This window comes from Numenius arquata, chromosome 16 (genome assembly GCF_964106895.1).
Source record: "Numenius arquata chromosome 16, bNumArq3.hap1.1, whole genome shotgun sequence".
NCBI classification, from domain to species: domain Eukaryota; kingdom Metazoa; phylum Chordata; class Aves; order Charadriiformes; family Scolopacidae; genus Numenius; species Numenius arquata.
The window spans coordinates 5833903-5856831 of NC_133591.1; the positions used below are offsets into that span (position 1 = coordinate 5833903).

Sequence of the window (22929 nt, forward strand, 5' to 3'; positions counted from 1 at the left end):
AGAAAAACTTTTCCATATAAAAGAATTCTTAATCTCTCCTTTGACTGTCATTGTTGAAATGATGGCTTTGCAGGCTTGAAATTTAAGACCCTATCGGCGTCTTTTCTGTTAGCTGTGATTTATGAATGGTTTCGCTGTTGATTATCCTCCAAGATTACAGCACAGCAGCCCTGACAGACAAGCAGAGGAAATTTCACAGGATAACGGGCAGGTCCTTCTCCGGGGCAGTGAGGCAAGGAAGTATGTTTTGACTCAAGTATGTAACAATATCAGCAAATGCCAACTGGACTCCACAGGTAATCCAACAGTCTGCATGTAGTGCCCTACTCAAAGTCAAGCAGAGTCTTTATGATGATTTCTCTGTGCTTCAGATCCTTTGCTTGTTCTGTAATACAGCATTCAGTTATTTTTTTTTCACCTTGATTGTAGTACAAACTGTACAAACTGCAGTCAAACGTGAGAAGGCAACAGTTCCATATAACCCTGTGCATGTTCTTCAAAGATCATCTGTCTTTACTGTAGTTGCAAAGCCTACTGTCTTGCCTGGGAGATGCACTGTCTTTATGTCAAGCCCGGGATATTCAAAAGGAATTTGCTTCTTTGATTTATTGCCAAGAGCAGGCACTCATGACCCTAGAAAATGAGATTTTGTGGCTTTCATTCCCATTTCCCGCTACACAGTTTGTTCCAAGTTGCTGTTAGGAGGGACTGTTTATCTGGTGAGGGTAACAGGGCCAGGGCAGGTGCAGCCATCACTTGAGGGAGCTGCATAACATTCTGGTTGCTCCCACAGTGCAGGACTGACACAGTGCTAACAGGAGACAGGAACAAGCTGCAAGCCCTTGTAGTGACTTGGCAAAGCCATACTTGAGGATGCTGTGAGGAGGACCAGATATCTCCTCAGAGAAGCTCTGGGAGAAGCAGCTGCCTGTGTTAGTTTGTTTCCTTCCTGGCTGTGCCTTTCACTGGACCAGACAGCCAAGACTCAGAGTCCAGGTCGAAAAAAAATCTGATGTGGGGGCTGCCTAAAAATAAATGAGCAGACCTGTCAGGAGGTGATTTTATCTCTTGATAAATGGCCTCTAGCTTTCAGGCAGAATGGTTCCTTTGATTTGAACTCTGCCATGCTTCCCTACAAAATGAATCATTGTTGGCATGTGGTTTCCAGGTCCAGCACTACGGATGTGCTTCCTGCTTTTTGTATCATCATCTGGACCTGTGCAATGAGCAGCGGTATGCCACCCTTGGGCTTTGGAGCATTTGGGGCTGAGGTTAACAACTCCATGAGGTGCCAGGCAAGGGTGATCTGGGCCTGATGCACCTAAGTCCTGCTCTGTGGTCGGTCATGTTCCCCTTGGTGCCTTTCAGCACTAGTGTCAGGAATATACTGCAGAGAGGAGAGGCTGCACCTCTTTGGAGGTAACTCAAAGAGCATAGTTACATCCAACTGTGGCCCAAGCCATTCTTACTGGGACTAGTTATGCTGTGGGTGTTCTGAAGGATTAGGTTCGACAGGGAACCAGAATGGACATTCCGAGCATTCTTCCCATTTCGCCACCCAGCCTGCTTCAGAAAAAGTCCTGATGTAGGTGTTTGTATCCTGTCTCTTTCTTCCCTCACTGTATTTGTCTTTCAAGCCTGGCAGCAGTGGAAGGAAATTTAGCACGTGATGCTGACATTCTGCCATGTCTGTGGGACGGCAGATTCCTAAAGTACTCAAATCTAGCTAAGAGAACCGCTAGGAAAACAGGAGGCAAAGGACTCATCAAAGCAAGGAGAGGCTTGAATCCCAGTGGATTCAAGGAGGGATACCAGCTTTTATCCAGAAGCAGGGCTGCTCACACCAGGAAGGCTGTCTGCATTCCTGCCCCCACTGCCCACTCAGTCCCTCTCTCATGAATTCCCACATGTGCTGCATCATTTTTTGCATTTTGATCTGAGCGTTCATGATATATCTTACTAGTGGGATATTCATGGCCATAAAGGGCTACTGGATGTTGTAGCACAGTTGTGCTGGACACAGCAGTCCAGCCAGAACCTGGACACAGGGAAGGAGGGCAGAGAAAAGGTCAGAGTTGTAGAGAGGCTGCAAGGGGATCTCAGGAATACCACCAGTGCAAGGAGTGCCAGACATGAGTCCCATGGTACTTAGCAAGGCAGCCCAGTAGCAAAGAGGAACAAACATCCAAGCATGTGGACAAAATTCTAGCACTTAACTGAGGCATCTGTAAAGACCACACAGCCCTCAGCAGATTTTGGGTTGTAAAGCCTCACCTGGAAACCTCAGACAACTGAATGCAGCCCAGTGAGCCAGGGCGCAGATCACATCCCATCCCTGATGCTCTGCTCATTACCTGAGAAGAGCTGTAAATGGCAGGTGAAGTATCACCAGCCTGGCACACAGCACGTCTCTGGTCCTGAGCAGCACCAAGCCCCTGCAGCTCCCAGCAAAGCACAAGGGTTTTTTCACATGTGTTTCTTCACCCGTTTCAGGACTGGGACTGGGGTTGCATTTTATAACAAAATAGATCAATGAAAAAAAAAAACAACTTGGAGAAGTTCTGAGATGTGTGTACTTCCTAAAGCTCTCTTTAATCAATGTTGTCAGAAATACACCTCTGCCTAAGACTGAATCTTAACAGATACAGTCCTGCTGGATTTTTCCCTAGTTTTCTGCTACTTGGCTCCTCACTCCTTATTTACTGTTTTTTTACACTAATTCCCAGCTAGGCAGGGTTATTCCTTCAGAGTTAGTGCTAGTGGTGAAGGCCAGTGTCCCACAGCCTACGCCTTCATACACTGCTGCCCTTGTACCACTGTGTTTGCACCTGTTTGTCTGCACTCAGCTGCTCCAGAAAACTTCCCTCCAGACTTTTCCTTCCTCCTTGTCCCACCATACACACAAGGGCCCAGTTTCCCTGTTCCCAAGCCAAGACACAGGAATGTACCAATCCCTAGTGATTTCTTCCAGCAAATTAAGAATTGCTGAACTAAGGAGGGTTTCAGTAGAGCAACACGGCCTCAACTGAAAATCCCTCACTTGTTTTTCTCCTTTGGTAGGGCGCCATGTGATATTTACGTCCTGTTTCAACATGTCTAATTCTACTACCCCATATATACTTCTGTGTCTGCACACTGTATCCTTTACCAAGTTTCCATTCAGGCAAATTTTCACTGGCCAAGAGCAGTATACTGTGGCTCCAGGAGATCTTCTGACCAAAGAACGAGTCATTTCCATCACAGCCATCAAGACAGGAAAATTTCTTACCCACTACCCACCTTGTGCTTTATATAAGAGAGCTCCACTTTGGGTGAGCAACCCACTACTAACTTTAAACATGATAATGATAATAATACTAAAAACAGCAACAACAACAATAATAATACTACCATAATATGTGTACACATATGCCCTGCAGAACAACAACAACAACAATAATAACAATAGCACCATAGTGTGTGCATACACATGCCCTGCAGAACCCAGCAGCAGTTTTGCCAGTCATACTTGAAGTCAATAGCCCTACAAATGCTTGGCAATGCTCAACAATACCTGGAGTTTCAACTGTTTAGAGCCCAGCAAACCCTAAACCACAAATACCCACTTCTGTGCTGGAGGCATATGTTGTACTGAAATTTAGCTTTAAAAATATATGTTATTTAGCTCCAGGAAAAATTGGACTGTAGTTTCTCAAAACAAGAAAAAACACAGCCTCCCTCCAACTGCTCCCCAAGTTAAAATATACCTCTCTAGGAACAAAGGATAGCACACTCACCCTTCTCCAGTGTCTCTTTGTCCTGCTCCTTTTTTCTCCTTGGAGGAAAGCAGCTCTGAAGACACTCCTTCCCCTTGCACATACGGTCTTGTCGGTTCAGGAGAGGGGCAAGGGAACAGGGCTGCAGGGGAACCACTGGGCTGAATGCCTGAGTTCACAGTGTTAACTGGCCAGGGAATCCTATTACGTGATAGGTAGCAAGCCAGGGCCTAATTTATGGAAATTTTGACCTTTGGTCGCCTTTGACATTTTCAGATCAGCCGTAGCCTGTGTGAGACATTAGAGCCTTTACAGTAAGGGCCTCTAAATCAGGCAGTGCGGCTGCTGGAGCCGATGAGCGGGTCAGAGGTAAGAATTCACTGAGGTTTGTGTGTGGGCTGCTCGGTGCCTGTTTGACATTTATAAATCAGTGACATTCCTCTGCACAGCTCAGTGCATACAGATCACTTCAGTCACTCTGAGGAGGGCCCCTCATTTCAGTCAAGGGTGGGTTTGGGCATCGTTGGCCTTTCCTTTTGACTTGAGCAAGAATACGTCTAAACAAAGCCAGCTTTATGAGTGCATTCACCTACCGCCATAGAGTGTGACCCACTCCCTCAGGAGGATGTAGTGAGGGCCCTTCTAGGATCAACCCCTACCTCCAAGGACTTTGTGCCATCTTCAGGGCTTGGGCGTGAAAGCCTTCATCCCTAGGTGCAATACCAGACCCCTCATGTTTTAATCAGCTGCCACAACAAACGTTGTGTTTGTCTTTTTTTTTTTTTTAGCACAAACAGCCACAAACCCAGCACCATTCTGCTGGGTGCTAGGCCGACAACTCGGACCAAAAGGAGTCATCCAGTTGGATTTCAACTGGTGGTTGAAGTGGTAAGCTTCCCATGGAAACTTATTTGCCATGAGTAAAGCTCCACCGGGCTGAGCTGTATGAGTGGGCCTGCCCCAAATTTCTCACAGTCTGGACTCTATGTAGAGAGAAAACACGATGAGAAAAGCATAACCAGGGCTGCGGACAAGATAACGTTAACCAGTCAGCCAGTTATTGTGCAATAAATGTCCGCATCGGCTTCAGCAAACCTGACCTCTTTAATCGCTGCTTGCTTCTCTGGATCTTGAGGGCTGACAGGGACTCTCCATTCCCCTCAGTGCTGGCAGTGCCTCTGCCAGCAGCCTCTCCTCCTGGCTAGCGGCTGTGCTGGGGTTCGGCATGTCCCCCCGTTGTATTTATGGTGGCCTCAAACACACGATGGCTCCTTGGTGGCAGTGGGCCAGCAGCTGTGGAGCCAGTCCGAGAGACTGTGGTTTGGGCCACACTAAGCGGGAGACTTAAGCACCGCCATGAGGGTACGGCCAGCACAGGGGCTACAGTGGGCTTGTACACCCCGGTAGCCAACATTGCCATGGTCACCCGCTGCCTCGGTGAAGCCACCCTCGGCCTCCTCAAAGCGAAGAGGGATGATGGCTCTTGAGAAGAGCTCTTCCCTCACGGCCCACGTGCCTTAGCACTGAGAGGAAAATCTGGTTTGGGATGAAAGAGAGACGAAAATCAGAACTGAGGGAAAAATCTGACAGAACTGAAGAAAAAATCAGACAGAAGTGAGGGAAAACTCGGACAGAAGTGAGGGAAATCAGCAGAGGGAACCGCAGCTCCGCGATGGCGGGTGGGGAGGCCCCTCTCCCGAAGGCCGGGGGCACCGCCGTGCGCGGGGATTGCCTCAGGTCTCCTCGGGGGGCGACGCCCGGGGGGGAAAGGGCGGGCTGGCGGCGGCAAACCCGCTCCCTGCCTGCAAAGTGCCTGAAAACGTGCGGCCCGGGCAGAGCTGGGGGGCCGGGGGAAGGGGAGGGCGCTCCCCGGCTCCCCTCCCACCCTCTCCGGATAAATGGGCCGCCGGGAGGCGGCGGGCGGGCGGACGGACGGCGGCAGCCCGTGGACGAGAGCGGCGCGCTCGTCCCCGTCCTGTCCCCCGCCGCGCCCAGCGCTCCCTGCCGGCGGGGCCGCATCCCCTGCGGGGCTGGGGCTGGCGGATCGGGCCTTTCTTCCCTTCCCCGGGGGCCGCCTGACGGGCGGGGGGCGGGCAGGCAGGGCGCGGGGGCCGGGTGGAGGGAAGGCGGCCGGGGCAAGCCCGGTCCGGCTGATGCTGGCTCCGTCCCCCGCAGCAGGCTCAGCCCGGGCTCCGGCAGGCTGGTGGCGGCGAGCGGGACTCAGGGGGGCCCCTCCGGGCACCTTTCCCCTTCCCTCCCTCCGCGGCGGGTGGCGCTGGAGGATTTTCTCCCGCTGCGGCCCCCTCGCTGCCCCTCAGACATGGTAGGTCACCTACAGCTGCAAGGGATGGACGAGAGCCTGAAGGAGAAGAGCCGGGAAGGCTTGCTGGACAGCCCGGACTCGGGGCTGCCCCCCAGCCCCAGTCCCCCTTTCTACTCCCTCTCACCTGGCGAGGGCCGAGCTGGGGGCAGCGGCGGTGCGGACCCCCCAGCTCCGGGGCACCGGCGAGAGGCCAAGGACGGCAAAGTGGTAAGAGCCAAACTGGGCGCTGGGCTCTGTCGTCTCTGGCCCCGGGAGGGAGAAGGGCTGGCCAAGCCCTGGCACAGGGGTCAGCGAGGAAAGGACCTGTACCTGCTGACTGTGGCACCCCTGGGCTGTGTCCCCCCTCAGTGCCCGGCCACCGGCACTGGTGGCCGAGGGCTCTCCCGGGCTCCTTGTGCCCTGTGGTGGCCGCAGTCTGGTGTTGGCACCATCACTAGTGTGCCCAGGCAGGGAGGTTGGCCCCGTGCCGGTCAGGGGTTTTTGGATACATTCACAGAAGTGTTGGCAGTTTGGCTGGGTAAACTCTAATAATTAAAAGTGAAACCCAGGTCTGAAACAGGCTCCCCTACCTACCTTGAGAACAGAGAAGTGTAATTGCTTCTCAGTGACACTGTCCTGCCTGGTAGCGACAGGGTGGAGCTGCATCCCTCTGGACCGAGGCAGGGGAGTCTGGTTCCCAGTCGTCCCTACGCCAGCATCCCACATTTATTTTGTCAGGAGTGTGGAACCACATTTGCTGAAAGAAAGACAAAACTAACTGTTAACTTGGGGCAGGGTCCGGGTGTCTGTTGGGGAAGTTGGTGTGGAGACGCTGTCTGGGGAGGGTTGTGTGCTGCTGCCCTTTGCTGGAGCGGGGTTTTGTGGCATGGGTCTGCGTGGAAGGTTTCTGCGCTGCGTCGTTGAGCGGGGCAGGGTTGGTGGCTTGTAAACCCAGATGGCTGGCAGCAGCTCTATAGATTTTGGTTAGCCTGACACAGTGCCAATGAAGTGGTTGACTGTGGAGTAGGATTTGGGTAGATTTATTTTGACTGTTACTCTGCTTTATTTGTTCATTTCTATCCCTTAGCTATAAAAACTGTTTTTAAAACACAAAGTTCAGAGCATAAGCAATGGTGGTGGAGGTTTTTAAAGGATGATGAAAGCTCTTCCCCAGGGATCTTTCAATTTATTTTTTTTTAAACATATATAAAAGACAGTTGTAGGTGTATTCAACACAGTTAATTGGCTTCTAGATGGAATAAAAACTGCAGCACAAATCTTTCCATGGGAAAAAATTATCTACCTGTGGATTAGTGACAATTCAAAGACTTCTTCCCGGTAGAGGCATTTTGCAATGACTTCTTACACCCTCATTTACTTTCTCAAGTTCTAAGGCAATTTTAGCGTATTATTGAAAACTGCCTTTTACTCCCAAACATGCCAAAACTTTCCCCAATCACTCCTTCTCACCAGACTATGGTGGATAGGGTGTGAGGTGTTAATTATGAAAATCAAATTGCAAAGCCGCTAATGCTGCAGTTCCAAATATGGAGCCTTACCTGCAGATGCCTGGGCATGCAGATGCCATCTTGACGGGACTGTTAATGTACAAAGAGTTACCCACACGCCTCTGATTTGGCAGGATCAGGTTGTTGCTATGTATTTGTAAAATGAAATGTGGGAGGAAGATGAATGAAAGCTTGCTGGACCAGAAAACAGCTGGGGTGGAGGTGTCTGCAAGCTCTGTGATGGGGACATGACAGCCTCCGTTCCAGTAATGACAGTTGGCCACCTCTCCTCCCAAGAAAGCCCCTAGATATCAAAGATGAAAGAGCATAAGAAAAACCTATTTCAGCTCTTGAACTCTTAGAACTGAGAGTTTTTGTGCTTGACTCCTTTGGAAAAAAAAGTTATTCTTGCAATCTGTATAAGGCAAAATTAAGTTTTCCAGTTATTTTTTAATTTTGATCATAAATGAACATTTTACGCATTTCAGAGGAACTCACAGTCTAGGTGTTTCCAAATTTTATATCACATTGCAACAGCATGGGTAGCCCCGGGCTCCTGCTGTTAAGAGTATGGGTTTCATACACTGTGGATATTTCCTGCCTTTAGTAGGTACAGGAGGTTGCAGAAATACCAACACTGAAACCAATTTGGCTGTATTATTTGGGGTGCAGGGCTGTGCTCTTTAGCTCTGACTGTTTGGTACATTGCAAAATAATGAAGTAAATAGAAATTTTCACTGTATTTGACTGTACGAAGAGTTTCACTTCTCATTTCACCCTGCAAATACTGTACTTGTAGCTGTTACTAAGAAAGCAGGAAAAATATGGAGAGCATTACTTCCTTCATATGTCTAAATTTCAGTGTCTAATTAGCTTTAATCTTGCCATTTAGCAAGGACTTGCAGATCTATGAACAATTACGCAACCCATGAATGTGCTTCTGTTTAACTCTACTACTCTGCTGTTCATCAGAGCATTCAGAATTGGCAAATCAATAATTGCAGCTATTTGCACACCAAGGCATACTTTTTTTTTTAAATCGCTTGTTATATTAGTGTTTGTTTTGCTTATAAACGTGACAGAGCCAGGAATGCAGCCTGCAGTCTTTGTGTTATAATACTATAAAACCGTATATAAGCTCAGTCAGTAATGGCCAAAATTCTAGTACGTACGGTTACAATAAATTGCTGTCAGGTGAAGAAAACAACATTCCAGATCTGTGGGAAGTATTTCATACTATTCCTTGCTGCGGACCTATCAAAACCACCAGTGTGAACACAGTTGCGTTCTTTTGCAGTCAGCTATTTTGCTCCAGCTTCGCAAATACACTGAAGAATTTTTCTGCTCTAGGACAGCTCTTCTCATACAGACTAAAATGAGATTGCCTGCCCTTATCGAAGACTTTCTTGTGTGTAAAATCTGTGCTCTCTCTGCTTTGTGTTATTAACTGTGACTCTGAAAAAGTAAACTCTCTTCTCTTTAATAAGCATGACTTTGTTTCAAAGACAATGCACCATTTATTCACATTTAACCAGCCAATTTGGCTACAGCTTTGGGATCCAAGAAAATATGAAAGGCAATTTAGGGCCAGAGTCATAAATACCACAAGTTCAACACCATTTAGGGACTTCTTTTTTTTTGTATTTTACTTGCAGTGCAGGAGAAAATGGCTTTTATTTGTTCAAATAAAGTCCATGTAGGGAATTTGTCAATTGTTTTGTGCTTAAGTGCAAATATCCTAATGAAGGTAGAAGGTGACTTTTACCTAATTCTGCCTTTTAAATCTGAAACACGATTAAATTGATTCTTAGGATGCGGGTTACTGAATTCTCTAGGCTTTGCATGTAATGCTGGGCCAAAAGGAACATAAATACAATGAAATAAATCTCTAATAATATGCACAAAGAAGCAGTTGCTGGAAGAGTGGGGAATGAAATGACATTAAGGTAGCCAGATCTGCTTAGAGTTTTCCCTGTTGTTGTTGCCCTGGGATATAGTTTTAGGCTAGAAGAACTGCTTTTGGGCTGTGCTGAAATAAGTTCTTTGCATTCAGTAGCATAACTCCTAACGGATATCAGGGGAGATCAGGATCACATCCATCTGAAGAACTATCAGTCGTGCCTTCTTGAAGCAGCAGGCCTCCTGTCCCTTCCCAACACTGTTGCCACTGCAACAAGCTCCTTTTTATTTGAGACAATACTTAAGACACAAAGACTTAAGTATTTGTGCATTCAGCCTGCCTAACTGAGCACTGACTTCTGTAGGACTATATCCCAGTGGATCATTTGTTAGATGAGTGCCCCCACGTAGGGAATTTCTACTTACATTCAGGAGCTGTGTTGGACAACAGTGCGGTGCCAGAATCAGTCTCATATGGTGGGAGAAGATTCCATCTTCATCTGAAGTGTAGAGGAGGAGGATGCCTTGGCACAGCCTTCACAGGCATGGTCCCACCAACACGGTCTAGGTCAGCATGTGTCCCAGCCCTGTTGGATTTATGGCTGATATTTAATAAAAAACCAAACAAAAAACCGAAACACCTCTTACTGACATGCTGCATTTTGAAGAGCCATTGGGTGACAGAGCCAGCATCTCATCCTAGACTGAAAGTGGTCCAGGACTTTGTGGGGACTGGGTGGGGAACATGGCCATCCAAGTGTTTCCAGGCAATATGTCATTTCCAAACCTGCCAACACCTACAGTGAAAGCCCATGTGAGAGAAAGGCCCAGCACCCCCACCATAAGCCAGCCTGCACACCGAGCAGGTGACGTGTCTCTCCCAGCCCACGTGGGTCCCAGCAGCTCTGGGGAAAGCCCCAGGCCTGAGCAGGGAGCGAGGCACCCATCTGGCACAGCAGCAGGGCTTGCCTCTGGGCTTGGCATTTGCATCCCGGCATTCCGACCCACTTCTGAACTGCTCCCACGGGGTAGGATCATGCGGGAATTCCCCCGGCAGGGCTTGGTGCTGGTTTCAGTTTCATGCCTGCATCCGCTGCCTGGCAAAGGCCAACCCCACCTGACTGTCCCCTGTCCCTCAGCCCCATCCAGTTCTCAACATGCGCCTACTCCTCTTCCTCCTTGCTTCAACGCCAGCAGCGAAGGAGGGGGGAATGGCTCTGGTCCTCACCTAATCTGCAAACCATGGCAGACGTCCCTTCTGTGCAGGTCAGGGAAACAGTCACCGCGGTCTCACCGTCTGCTGTGAAAAATGTGGCTGTATCTAGGGTGGTGTCTTCCAGCTGTTTAATTTCCATCGCGTCCCCAAGTGACGCTGTGGACAATAAGAAAAGCAGTGCACATTTCCCACTTGAAATAGAAGAGGGAGACAGGCAGGAAGGATGTAATTCTTTGAAATAATAAAGCCCTGCTTTATACCTGAGGTCTGCATTTACTGTTATCACCTTCAAATAAAATCTCATCCGGCCCTAGTATAAATTACTCGTAATGTGCAATACGTGAAGATATTGGGAAAATAAATGGTCTGTTAAACAAATACTGCTTATCAGCTAGAGCGGAGAATGTAGATGTGTGTCAAATAACTCAGCCAGAACTTTCATTATAGCTGTAAATAACAGCTGAGTAAAGTGACATTTTCATGGACCTGACATGTTACCATAGTGGGAAAGTGTGGTGAGAGATTTGCTTATGCCCTAGCTAAGTTAGGAGCTGGGAATTTGGGAAGCTGTATCCTGTTTGTAGCCCTCATGCTTGGAAAGCCGTTTCCCCTTACAGTCCCCGGAGATCTAATGCCACATCTTAGTGCCTTCCACGTAATGACCATAGCAAAAGGAGTCGGTCAGTTCTGGTCCTTCTTGCTCTCTGGGGAAAAGGTTTTTTGAGGGGTTTATTTTTTTTCAAGTCACATCAATTTCCTTTCCTTTTTGTTGCTTTGCTGCCTGGAATTTGGAAGCTAAAGAACAGTCAGTATATTTCAGGCCAGTTTCATGGCACTTTTTTCCTCATCTTTGTTTACTATTTGATAACTGCTTCCATTCTTGTAAGTTACCCCAAATGAAAAATATCTTAACAGAGCCCACTTACTCTACATAATTATTAGAGGTAAAATAGCATTATTCTGTCCACTGTATTATTTTTGCTGTTGTTCAGAACTCTGCGATCTAAATACCTCCAGGAAGCAGTCACTGAGAGAATGCACTTGTGGCAGGTATGAAGCAATGACACGGAACTGAAGGATGTGTATGTGTCCCAGAGCAAAAGCCCCCCCATAATACTTCAGCCACCATAAAGGAAGTTCTGTTGGTTAGCTGTAGATTGAATTCCGTTCAGCAACTGATTTTATCTGTGTTTATCTATGTGCTACTTGAAAAAAGCGGAGTTTAGCAGCCCAGGCTGTTACATGCCTGAAAGGCATTGGAGTTAAGACAGAGGGAAAAATGCAGCCGAACAAGAAAGCACTTCAACTTTTTAATAATACTGTAACCCTTTGCTGGTTGAAACAAATTATGTACTGGAAATGAAATGAAAATGATAGCACATGTACTACTTAACCTTGGCTCTGTTTTGAGGGGATACCATGTATGCATGGGGCTCGCTTTTCAATCTCTCCAGTATTTTCCCTTCCAACTCCTCAACCTTCCTGGACTACCAGATTCCTCCTCTTCTGCATAAAGATGACAGGGTTGTGGTGACTTTTGCAGAGCTGCATCTGATAAGTAACAGCACAGCTCCAATTACTGGGGACAGATTAATCAGGTCCCAGCTGTAGCAACCCCAGGGTTTGTTCTTTGGATAGACAGACCTCGCCTGTGGATCACTTGTGCACAGCATGGTCTAAAGACATGTGGGTTTCTCCTCTTCACCATCAGTGACCCCCAATAGTGTGGAAGAAGCTCTACTCCCTGCCAGCCCATCTGCGGTGCAGGGTAATAAAGAAAGTCACCTTACTTCTGAAGCAACCGGAGATCACCAAGTGGTTGCTAGAAATGAGCCAAGGATCATAATTTTCTCCAGGGAGCTCACCAGTCTGGTCGGTGTTGCTCTTCTTCTAACCGTTCCTGTGCAGAAGGAAAAATAATTGAGTCAGTATTTTTTTGACAGGCAGAACATTTTTGTTTCGTTTTTATCTTAAAACAGATTGGAAGGAGCTGGTGTCAAACTCTTGCCAAAAAGCCAGCTTTTGACATGTGCCAAGCATGTAACATTTCAGCCCCAAAGACAAATCTTTTGGAAAGCTCATGTCGCCTATTCCTTGCTTTCCGAACTGCAGGTGAGATGCAGGAGCAGATATTTCAGGACAACACTGGAGGTGAAACAAAATGTCATATGAAGTGCGTTTCAGTTGCTGCCATGTAAAACCGTGCTGTTTAGTGACCCTTTCACTCCATTTAAGCAATTCAGTTGCTTGTTTGCTGAGCAGACTGCAGGGTCTTGCAGATGATCTCTATTTTTAGACCGTGCTTTCTAAGTTATTTATGCCTTCCATGTGCAGACTTCCAGGTGACTTCAAGGTTTCTGACCTGCAGCAGCTCACAGTACTACTTGCGGTAGATAACTGTGAATCTGTAATGGTCTCTGACGGGTGGTAGAAGTTGCTGGCTTTGACTTCCCAACGTCCGCAATTGTTCCAGCTTTCTAAATTAATCAAGCCAAGCCTGCAGGTCTGAAGTTGATGCTCGTTTACAGCATATGAAATGCATTATGAAATGCCTTTTGTCACCCTTCCCTGCCCAGAGCAAGGTAAACCGTAACCCACAATGAAAATAGTCTCATCACCACTCCATCCAGAATAACTTGGAGAAGACTTAATCCTGATCTCACCAAATTCAGTGGCAACTTTTTGACTGTGATTGATTTCAGTCATGCATGACAGCCTCCGTTTCTCCACGCGCACTGGTATTGTTTCTGCAGCATGTTCTTGTTTCCTGTTTGCTGCTGTGGGACTTGTGATTTCGACAGACGGCGTTTGCCTCTGTGCCCAGGCTGTGACTGGGCAGACCCCCTGCACACAGCGGGCTCTGAACCCTGTTCCCCTACAAACGCTGGGGGCCAGATGCCCCAGCAATGCTCCTGCTAAGCCACAGGAAGGACTTCACCTCCTGCATTTTCGTCTCCAGGGGTATTTTGAGCATGCTTAGTGTCAGCATATGTTAGCAAGAAGCGTGAAGGTTTGTTTGCCTGGAAGCACTGACATGGATTCTTTAAAACTGCTTCTTTAAAACTGCACTTTACAGACGCCCTTTGTGGAACTGTTAAGAGATCTGTTTTTTTCCTGTGTTAATCTATCAAAGAACCTCATGGTTACCATCTATCTGAGATAATTTTTTAGCATTCTGGCAAGCTAATCTGGATCTGAAAAGCAGCTTAAATCACCCAATCTTCACTTGTCCCTGGCCAGCGAAGTAAAGATAGTCCCATAGGCTAAACTTACAGTAAGGCAACATTGGGATGCCTGTGCTGCTCAGACCAGCGCCTCCCAACCTTTTTTCTGGTTATCCGATTTTGCAATCAGTTTTGGCAGCATGGCCTGAAAACATCTGTTGCTTAGAAGTTGGGCCAGAGGAGCCTTCCCAGTTGTGTTCTGCCTCTCTACTTTTTGGGGCAGTGAAACTGTCTTTGCTGACTGTGACTTACTTTACTCATTATGGGAAACAGCAAACCCCCAGCTTGCTGGTTACACTCAAAGAAAACTATTGTCCCTCCCCAGCCGAGGTGAGCATCGCAAGGGCTCCCCAAAGGCAGTGCGTGAAGAGAGCAGGGTGCACAGAACACTCCGGATGCACTTTCTTAGGCTGTTGGATCACACGAGGGATGGTCAGCCTGGGCATGGACTTGGGTGGATGCCCTCTGAAAAAAATAGGGGTGCTGCTGGAAGAGGCAGCAGAAGTGCAGGGTCTTTCCCTTCAGAGCCTGTTGCAAACCTGCGCCCCGGTCAGCAGTGTTGTCCTCAGGATGGGATATAAAAGCCTAAACCACTTATAAGTCAGCATTGTTTTGTGCTAGGAGTCACAGTACATGGTAAAAATAGGACATTCAAATATTTTCCAGTAAGAGGTGTTCATACCTTTAGGTCTGCTCTTCATGTTACAGGACAAGGCCCACCTTTATGTCTTGTGCACATTCAGTGTTTCGTCTGGGAGTTAGAAACACCTTTTGCTGAGCAGAACTTTTCAAAGGAAGGAGGAGAGTTGATAATTTTCTCACCTTATCTACAAGCAGAGACCAGTTTTGGACAAAACCTCTCCTTAAGTGGGCACAGTGTAAAAAGAGGGCAGGTTCTCAACTGGAGTTTTGCCAATGTCAGGTATGGCTACAGGAGTATAAAGAGGAAGAGAACAGTCTCCTGAAGGAGGGCCACGTATCCTCAGCCTTTCTTCCTTCACCGGTTAAAGCAATCTGCATATCTTTGCAGGTGAACGCCCCAAAGCTTGCCATGTGCACATGGTGTTTGACTCCTGCACCCAAATCAACCTCTTCGCATGTACAAGATGTCTTTAGAAAGAGCTCTGACCGTGTGTGGACTGTTAAAAGCTGGAGATTTGCACCCTTGTGAACTAAGGCTTGTCTGATCTAAATAACTCACATTTCAGAGGCAAGAGCTTTATTTACAACCAGAAAGGCTGCCCTTGCCCTCCCCTGTCAAGAGTGTGGAAAGCAATCCAAGAATGAACTTTGCCTTTTGGCCGGTGTTTGGTAGTGAGGGTGAACATACCACCTTTTTTTTTTTTTCCCCTGCCTATGCAAATACTGTCTTTTTTTGAGGATGGAACAGAAATATTCAATCAAAAAGAGGGGTTGGCCGTTTTACTTTACAGTTTAACACAGTAGTAAAGTGCAGGGAAATTTCAGTATGGAAAGAGTAAACAGCTTTGTGGCTTTGGGACAAAGAATCGAAGGGCTTGGTGAATTCAGATGAAGCAATGACATTTTTTGCCTGAGCCTAAGCCAAGCCACTTGAGAAAGCCCAAGCCACTAGAGAAAACCAGACCTCAGCTAGCGGGAACTGATGCTGTTGAGTGGATTCAACAGAGCTTTGCCAGTTAACAGCAACTTGAGGGATAACCTGGCGAGCGCTTGGGGACCTGCATGTTGTACAGGGTATGGCACAAGCTGCAATACCTCTTGCCAGCACTGCCAGTAAGAACCAGGTCACAGCTCCGGTGTTCCCCCCTGTACCACCCAACCAGAAGATGCTGGGGAAGGTGGGAGGGAGTGGCAATACAGGAGCCACATCCTCATCTACTGTAGCGGATTCTGTGAGCCCTGAGATGTTCTTACTGACTTACACTGATGAAATAGGGCTGGGATTCTCGCACATATGACCTATGCAGGGTGGAAAGTGGAAAAACTCCATTAACTTTTCAGCCACCTAGAGACCTTTCAATCTTGCACAGGGGCTGCCAGCCATCTCCTGTAAAGAGATCCTGTGTCCCTGCGTGTCATAAATCACTGCTGACAGAAAAGTGGTGGCAGGGACCAAAACCTGCAATGACATTTTTCCAGGAGGGCAGGATTAGGCTTAATTAGCTGCTGGGTTTGGTCCAGACATCAGACACAGGCTCCCTATGTGTGGGAACTGATTTTTGAGAGCACTCCAGTATAGACAAGTAGGAGTGCTCGTTTTTGTGGTGGGCAGAGGAGCCTAGGCTGGACTGTGACACTCTATCAGACTAAGTAACTTCAGGGTGTAATTAGTCTTAAAAATTCAGTTTTTGGTGTCGTGTCTTGGAGTGGGTCTAGTCATTAAAAAGTCCTGGCCTGAAACTGGTTTCCTGCATTGCTGAGGCCACAAGGTGCCCCAGTGTCTCACCCCACACTCAGTTGCGCGTGGTTAACGAGAATGTCTCTTGGAGCATGACAGCCTTTTTTGGCACAGAGACTTCAGCAACAGCAAATCTACCACTTCGCCCACTGGATCGTTGCAAGGGATACATTATTTTCAGCACATATATACATGTATATATATATATATAAACACATATACACATCTCACTTAAGTAGGTCTGTGTCCTTTAAGTCAGCAGACTTAGGTCCTATCTCCATGTTACATCAGATTTAGGGCACTTCTCCTTGCTGGTGCACTTTGAGTCTTTGTAAGACTTGATAATGCGTAACAGTGAAGAGCAAAGGCAACATCAGGGCTAAAGAAAATCCCCAAACAATTGTGATTCCTATGAGAAACAAGAAAGGAAGAGGGAAGGGCGGGCTAAATTTCAGTGAGCAGATGCTGCAGGATGCAGTGCCGGAGATCTGAGCAGAGTCACTTACCTGGGGTGATGCGCTGGGCAGAGGGAGGTGGAGAGGGTGGTCTTGGTGGGTGCTGTGTCTCCTCAGCCCTGGGAGCTGGAAGTCAGCCTGGAAATTGGTACAGCCACAGTTGGCAGATCAGAAAGTCAAGGCATCGCAAGTCCTGTGCAAGGCTTATATGTGCAAGGGTGGGGGTTAATGGTCCTGTTCTCTGCTAACCACCTTAAGGCTGTTTTTTGGCAACTTGACAATGGTCCTTCCCTTTGGGTATGGAGAAGAGTGCCTTCCTCGGTATGATGAACACCTCGCTAACCTGGGGCCCTGCTACAAACCTGGAAAAGACAGGGACTGCAAGGCTGGGGGTTGAATGGTGCTGAGAGTGCAAGCGAGGCAAGCTTAGCTTGCATGAAACAAAGTTGGTCCGGATGGTGCCACAGTCACCTGTTCTCATTGCCGAAGAGCCTGTTACCTGCAGTGTCTCCCATGGGACTCTGAGGAGATGGAGTTCAGCAAGGTTGGAGGCACTGATGTCTCCTGCCAGTGCTGAGTGTGCTGCTGCTGGCTGCTCCGCTGCCAGCCTCAGCACATTACGAACCCTGCCAGCCTCATCTGTGTGGTGTCCCAACGCTTGCTGCGTTCCTCTTCCCTGCAGATGCCTTACCTGCTCCTGAACCCGTCCATGCCAGAGATGAGGCCTCGAATGTACCCTGTGTTTTTCGGAGAAAGCATTGAGGTCAGCCCCGAGCCTGTGCAGGAAATCAGGTACAGATGGGATGGGGTGGGTAGGTGGGGATTTCTGTATTTTTCCTGGTGCTTTTCCTTCTGCAAAAAATTAAATTGTGTTTACGAATGAAAGTCGTGGTTATTTTGATGGGAAGGGAGGGACAGGTGGGAGAGTAATGCCTGAATTAAAAACACCGACAGCAGCAGAGGTGGAGGGGAGAAGGCAAGAACTGAAGGGAGCTTGTAAGAGAAGACTTTCCCTCCAAGGACAGCTCAAATCCAAGGCTATGAGAGAAAAACATTACCATCTGTAGGCTTGGTGGCCTCCACTAAGTAACCTGATGGTCTTCATCCTGTTCCCTGCTGACTTAGATCCTCAGAAGAATCAAACACCTTATAACTGGCACCTGTTTATGTTAGCCCTTGCAGCAGAGAAACCAACATTAGACCAGCCCACAGAGACAGGATGAGTTCCCTCAAGCCAGGGATGGAGGTTTTCTGACCTCCTGTGAGGCTGGTGCTGTGGCCAATGGATAAACGTTGGTCTCTGTTCTTCTTATGCACTTCTGCTGGTGTGGAATGTACTCTGCAAACAGCATGGAGCAGTTTGGGGCAGGGACTGTGGGAGGACTGTGAGCCCAATTCCCACTCTCCTCAACCTATGCAAACGTCTCTCTGGAAATGCACCCCAGTAAATCTCTGCTTGCTGAGGAACTGCCAGCGGGCATGTTTTTATGGTGATTACATCGGAGTCTTGTTTTATGTGTGCTGAATGACTTGCTTACACCCTAGCTGTGCAAAATACATTACAGCAGCTCAGATTACATGCAGTGCACAATCAGTCAAACCCCCTCCGGGTGGAGGTAATGACAAGCACACACCCAGCTTTTAATCTTTTTTACGTGGAGCTGCACATTCCTTGGCTGCTGGTTGCCGGAGGAGCGTTTGGGGAGCAGGGAAAACAAGTGAAAGTCCTGCTGCTCCCCATGGCCGGGGATTCTAGGGAAAGCCCTTTATGTGGCCTGGTTTCCATACATCCCTTCCGGAGGCCAGCAGAGACATCTGACAGCTATTAACATGGCCACTTCTTTTGAGACCAATGGCTTGGGTATTGGACAGCCAGAGTCCACACCACAGCATCCCTTTGCTTTACCTGCTATTTGACTATTGCTTTGATTTTCTATAGGCCCCAACAAGCAACCTCAACCCTCATCTCCCAGCACTCTGATTTTAGCTGGTTTGGGCATCTTTGTGCTCTGATGGCAAGGCAATATAAAGAAACAGACAAACACACAGCCTTGATAGCTCAACATGTGTCCATTACACCATGCTACTGCCATCTCTGAAAACCTTATTTATGTTATTTTCCTGCCAAGCCAGAGCTTGCATGGACAACATGGCCTGTGAAAGCAGCAGTGGGCATGCTGTGTTGAGAAGTAAGTTTCCCCTCACCCCAGTGTGACATCCCATGACCGTGGCCCACCAGCAGCATCTATTCAGCCTGGTCACTGGGGCAGGGACAACCCCCCAAGCCTAACACTAGCAGTAGGGAGTGTGGTGAGACCTACCATGAGTTAATGATCAAGGGACCTTTGTTTCGCAAGGTCCCTCAGCATTTCAAGTTGATGCTGCATGGCTGTGCTTGTTAAAAATGCTCAGGAAAAGGCTGGATCAAGAATTTTCCTGGAATTTCAAGCTTTCATTCCTCAGCCTCTGACCTACCCCAGCTGAGGAGTTTCACCACCTCTTGATGTCCCTTGCTAACAGGGTGTTTGCCTCCAGTGCAGCTCTCCGGGCCCAGCTGAGGCTCCAGTGGGGCCCATGGAGGAAACCAGAGGAAGACGTGGGTTGCTTGGAGCCTTTTCTGCCCTGGCATGACCAGGCAGGCTTGGTCCTCTGTGCACACACACACTGCAGAAGTGCTGAGATGGATTCACAGCAAGGTGGGATTCCCCCAAGATTCACATTCACCAGCAGGAAGGAGTCGTCTTGGCCCTCCACTTGGGGTGGTAGGGTCGGCAGCTGCCCCAGTGTCTGTGCACTAAGAGGTCATAAAAGTTGCCAGCTCCAAAGGGTTAGGAAAGAGTCCTACCCTATCTTCTCTCCACTGCTGCCTGGGCTGTGTTCCTGATACCTTGCTGTGCTTTGTAGGTGCAATTCTGAGGTGAAGTACGACTCTGAGAAGCATTATCGAGATGACATCTTCTATGGCCCCATCCCCACCGTCACCACCTACAGCGAGACAGTCATTGCTGCTCCCAATTGTACCTGGCGGAACTACAAGTCCCAGCTGATCTTTGAGCCCCGCCAGAAGCCACTGAGGTTTCAGAGCACGACCATCATTTTTCCTAAGCGTGCCAAGAACATTTACCGGACCACCCTCAACTACAGCTTGGGTTGTGCCAAGCGTTGGTTTGCTTCCAGTGTGCAGCTGGAACTCTGTGAGGAAACCAGCCCGTGCGTCATCTACAGTGAGACCCTCTGATCTGCCCTGCGGCTGGCAACCTTGTGACCTCAAGGAGGCTGTGGCCTTTGCTGGGTCTCTGGCTGGGCCCTCATTGATGGCAACTGAATATTAGTGGCTGGAGAACACCACGTCTTGGGTGAGGCTGAACTGGCTGGGAGGCGGCTTGCAGGTCATGGGATGGTTTTGATCAGTGAGAGGCTGGCTTGTATTTTGCGACGTTCCTGACATTCATGGTCTGGATTTTATTTTTCTTCTTTTTTCCAAGCGTATCTATTTTTGACTTGTATTTAGATGAAATCAAGATGACAAAGTACCCTATTAGCCATAGCAGAGTGCTGCCTTGTGAGCTCTGTAGGTCTCGTCTAGCACATAGGTGAGACTCACTGTAATGTCCAGAGCTATTTTGATCTCTGCAAAGGGAACACCAACTGCAGAGTCAGCGTCCAGTCTGCCCAGCATACACCAAGGCAGGTCTCTTAGAGTGTAAATGCAGAGGAGGCAGTTATTTGTATTAATACATTACAGCTTGCTCCAACAGCTCATCTGGGAGATAGCTGCAATATCACACTACTGCAGTAGCCTCAGGCCTAACTTACTGAGAGGAGCGGGGACTGTCACCAGGAAAAAGAGGAAGAGAACAGGCACACGGTGCTCTTGCAAGCAGGTAGATGTTTATATCCCATAGTAAGGCACAGCACAACCAGGAGACGGGAGAAAGGCCTACCCTGACGCATGGCCACCTCTTCTGTGAGCCCAGCCAAGAGTACACAGGGGAGACAGAAAAATCTCAATAGCTGAAGGGCTATTTTCTAAAAGTGTCCAAGTGATTTAGGAGCCCAGTGCCCTTTTCTAAAAGTACTTTCGGTCCAAGTGTGCCATGCTGTTTGTTGTCTCAAACACCCAATTTCCAGGGATCTTTATGCACTTGCAACCCTTTTGAGTTTCAGGGTATTGCAGCGAGGAGTGTAGTACAGGGAGATGCTGTCTGGCTTCAAAGAAGCTAGTGCAGAAGCTCGTGAGCAAGGCTGATCACCCTCTCAATAGTTTCCATACCTGTGCCGTGGACAGCTTCGCTGACTGTGGAGGAGTGGCCAGACTTTCTCAGTGTAGAGCATGAAGTATTGAAGAGCCCAAATCTGTGCAGGTTTTCTTAATCAGCCAGGGTGTAGCAGTTCAACAGGTACTTCACAAACAGCTGAGCTGTCTTTCAGTAGGAAACATAGAACAGGAGTCACTACAGCCATCCTAAGGTCAACAATTCTCCATTCATGAGTCACGTCTCCCAGTACCTCTTCAGTAGCTCACTGAAAATCTGCAAGAGCCTGGATTGCTACAAACAAGTAACCTTTGAAAATAGCATGGAATTGTCTCCTAAAATCTTACCAAGAATTTTTGCATGCTGCTGGGAAGAGCTGAGACTTAGAAAATAACCACACAGCTCTGGAAATTAATTTCCAGCTTTCCCTCTTCTAAACTTTCCATTTTGTTCCTGACTTGCTGCAAGTCTGATCGAGTTATTTCAGAACACAACTGAGCAGCCAAGTCAGAAAACCTATTAACAATGTCAACAAGACATAGATGATTGCCCAGAACAGTTGACGCACAAACCCACAGAGATTAAAAAAAAATCTGTCAAACTTAAATAATTAAATAGTGACTTAAAAAGATACTTTTTCCATCAGTTTCAAAAGGCAATTGGTAAATATGACCAGAACTGTGACCTTTATGAAACAGAGTTCTCTTGTTTAAAATGAAGCACAAATTTTTCCACCAGAGGTAAATATAAGGTCTTTATTTACAAAGTTAAATCCTGACAGCTGAAGCATCATTAGTAGCGAAAGACATGCGCTATGGCAGTGATGAACTCTGCCTCTCTTTTTGGGAGTTAGGACTTGGTAGGGAGAAATCTCTCAAAGGATTTCCAAGGCTTCCACCTACTGTTGAATTCTTTTCAGCAACAAAGAAACAAGGATTATATTTGTTATTGCTCAGATTTTGCTGTCGTTGACTGTCAGCATCAAAGCTTGGAGAAGTAACTTCTGCCTCCAAAGGGATTATTATGCCTGAGGCAACCCCTCTCCCCAGAGCTCCAGCAAACACGAGTGCTGCGGAGTTAGCTTAGACAGCGGGGCAGCTGAAGCTAGGATGAACATGGTCCCAGTGCAATGCAGGTTGGTGATGCACTTACTTGATGGCTCATCTTGAGGCGTATCTTGTTTTGGTGCTGGTGAGTGAGCCTTGTGACGAGTGCAACTCACCTGCCTTCCTGGGGTCATTATGAAGGCTCTGGAGGGCTCTTTCCCTGCACCTGGGAGAGTCTGTAGCAAAGGGGGTAGGTTTCCAAGCTGAGTAACAGTATAATCCAGGTTCAAAAGTAGGGCCAATACTCATACCCAGGAGATCCCTGCATGATGACAGATTAGACTGCAGGCTCCTCCACTGAGCAAGCATGGAGACAGGCTGACCTCCAAGCTGAAGGGATGCCAGAGACTCCCTATTCTCACCATACATCAGGCTTTTTTCCTGTTAACAGTTGGATTATTCCCCTGATCCAGGCACAAAGCTTCAGGTTTTGATCATGCTGGTCTTTGAGCAGGACAGGTTTTCCCCAGCTGCAGGCTTCTGCCCACTTTGTCCATTGTTAGTTCAGCTTCCTAAACACTGGCTGTAACATAAAAAAAATTCAACCCGCCCCCCCCCCCCCCAAAAAAAAAAAAAACGAGTGTGCAAATACAATCCAGTGGAGAGACCTGAACCACAGCCTTGTCTTTGACCTTGCAGGGACAGGGGCTGCTAAGGCAAAGTCTCACAAGTGGATGTGACTCCCAGGAGGGTGTAATGGTGGGCTGCATCCTTGTCGCTGAAGGGTCCCCACATGTCAAGGCCAGGTGTCTTTGATGCTTCATGCTTTGTTTTCTTTGCAAATAGACTAGAAATGACCTAACGTGCTCCTGCCTCTTGGAGCTTAAG

General features: G+C 47.9%; 1 protein-coding gene across 2 annotated transcripts; it reads left to right on the plus strand.

Moving 5' to 3' along the window:
• The first annotated feature begins 6075 nt into the window (after window positions 1–6075).
• RFLNA (refilin A) lies at window positions 6076–19977 on the plus strand. Of its 2 annotated transcripts, none has more exons than XM_074159739.1 (3): window positions 6076–6285; window positions 17422–17531; window positions 19644–19977. In XM_074159739.1, exons 1-3 carry the CDS (start codon window positions 6076–6078, stop codon window positions 19975–19977), a joined length of 654 nt encoding a protein of 217 aa, XP_074015840.1. The 2 variants fall into 2 exon arrangements, with proteins under 2 accessions (XP_074015840.1, XP_074015841.1); XM_074159740.1 differs by having other exon boundaries at window positions 6076–6267.
• Window positions 19978–22929: the final 2952 nt, after the last annotated feature.

Excerpts from the sequence above, each read along its gene's own strand:
- RFLNA (XM_074159739.1), top strand. The coding sequence starts at position 6,076 with ATGGTAGGTCACCTACAGCTGCAAGGGATGGACGAGAGCCTGAAGGAG. Across the intron at positions 6,286-17,421 it reads AGGCCAAGGACGGCAAAGTG|ATGCCTTACCTGCTCCTGAA; the intron begins GTAAGAGCCAAA and ends TCTTCCCTGCAG. Across the intron at positions 17,532-19,643 it reads GAGCCTGTGCAGGAAATCAG|GTGCAATTCTGAGGTGAAGT; the intron begins GTACAGATGGGA and ends TGTGCTTTGTAG.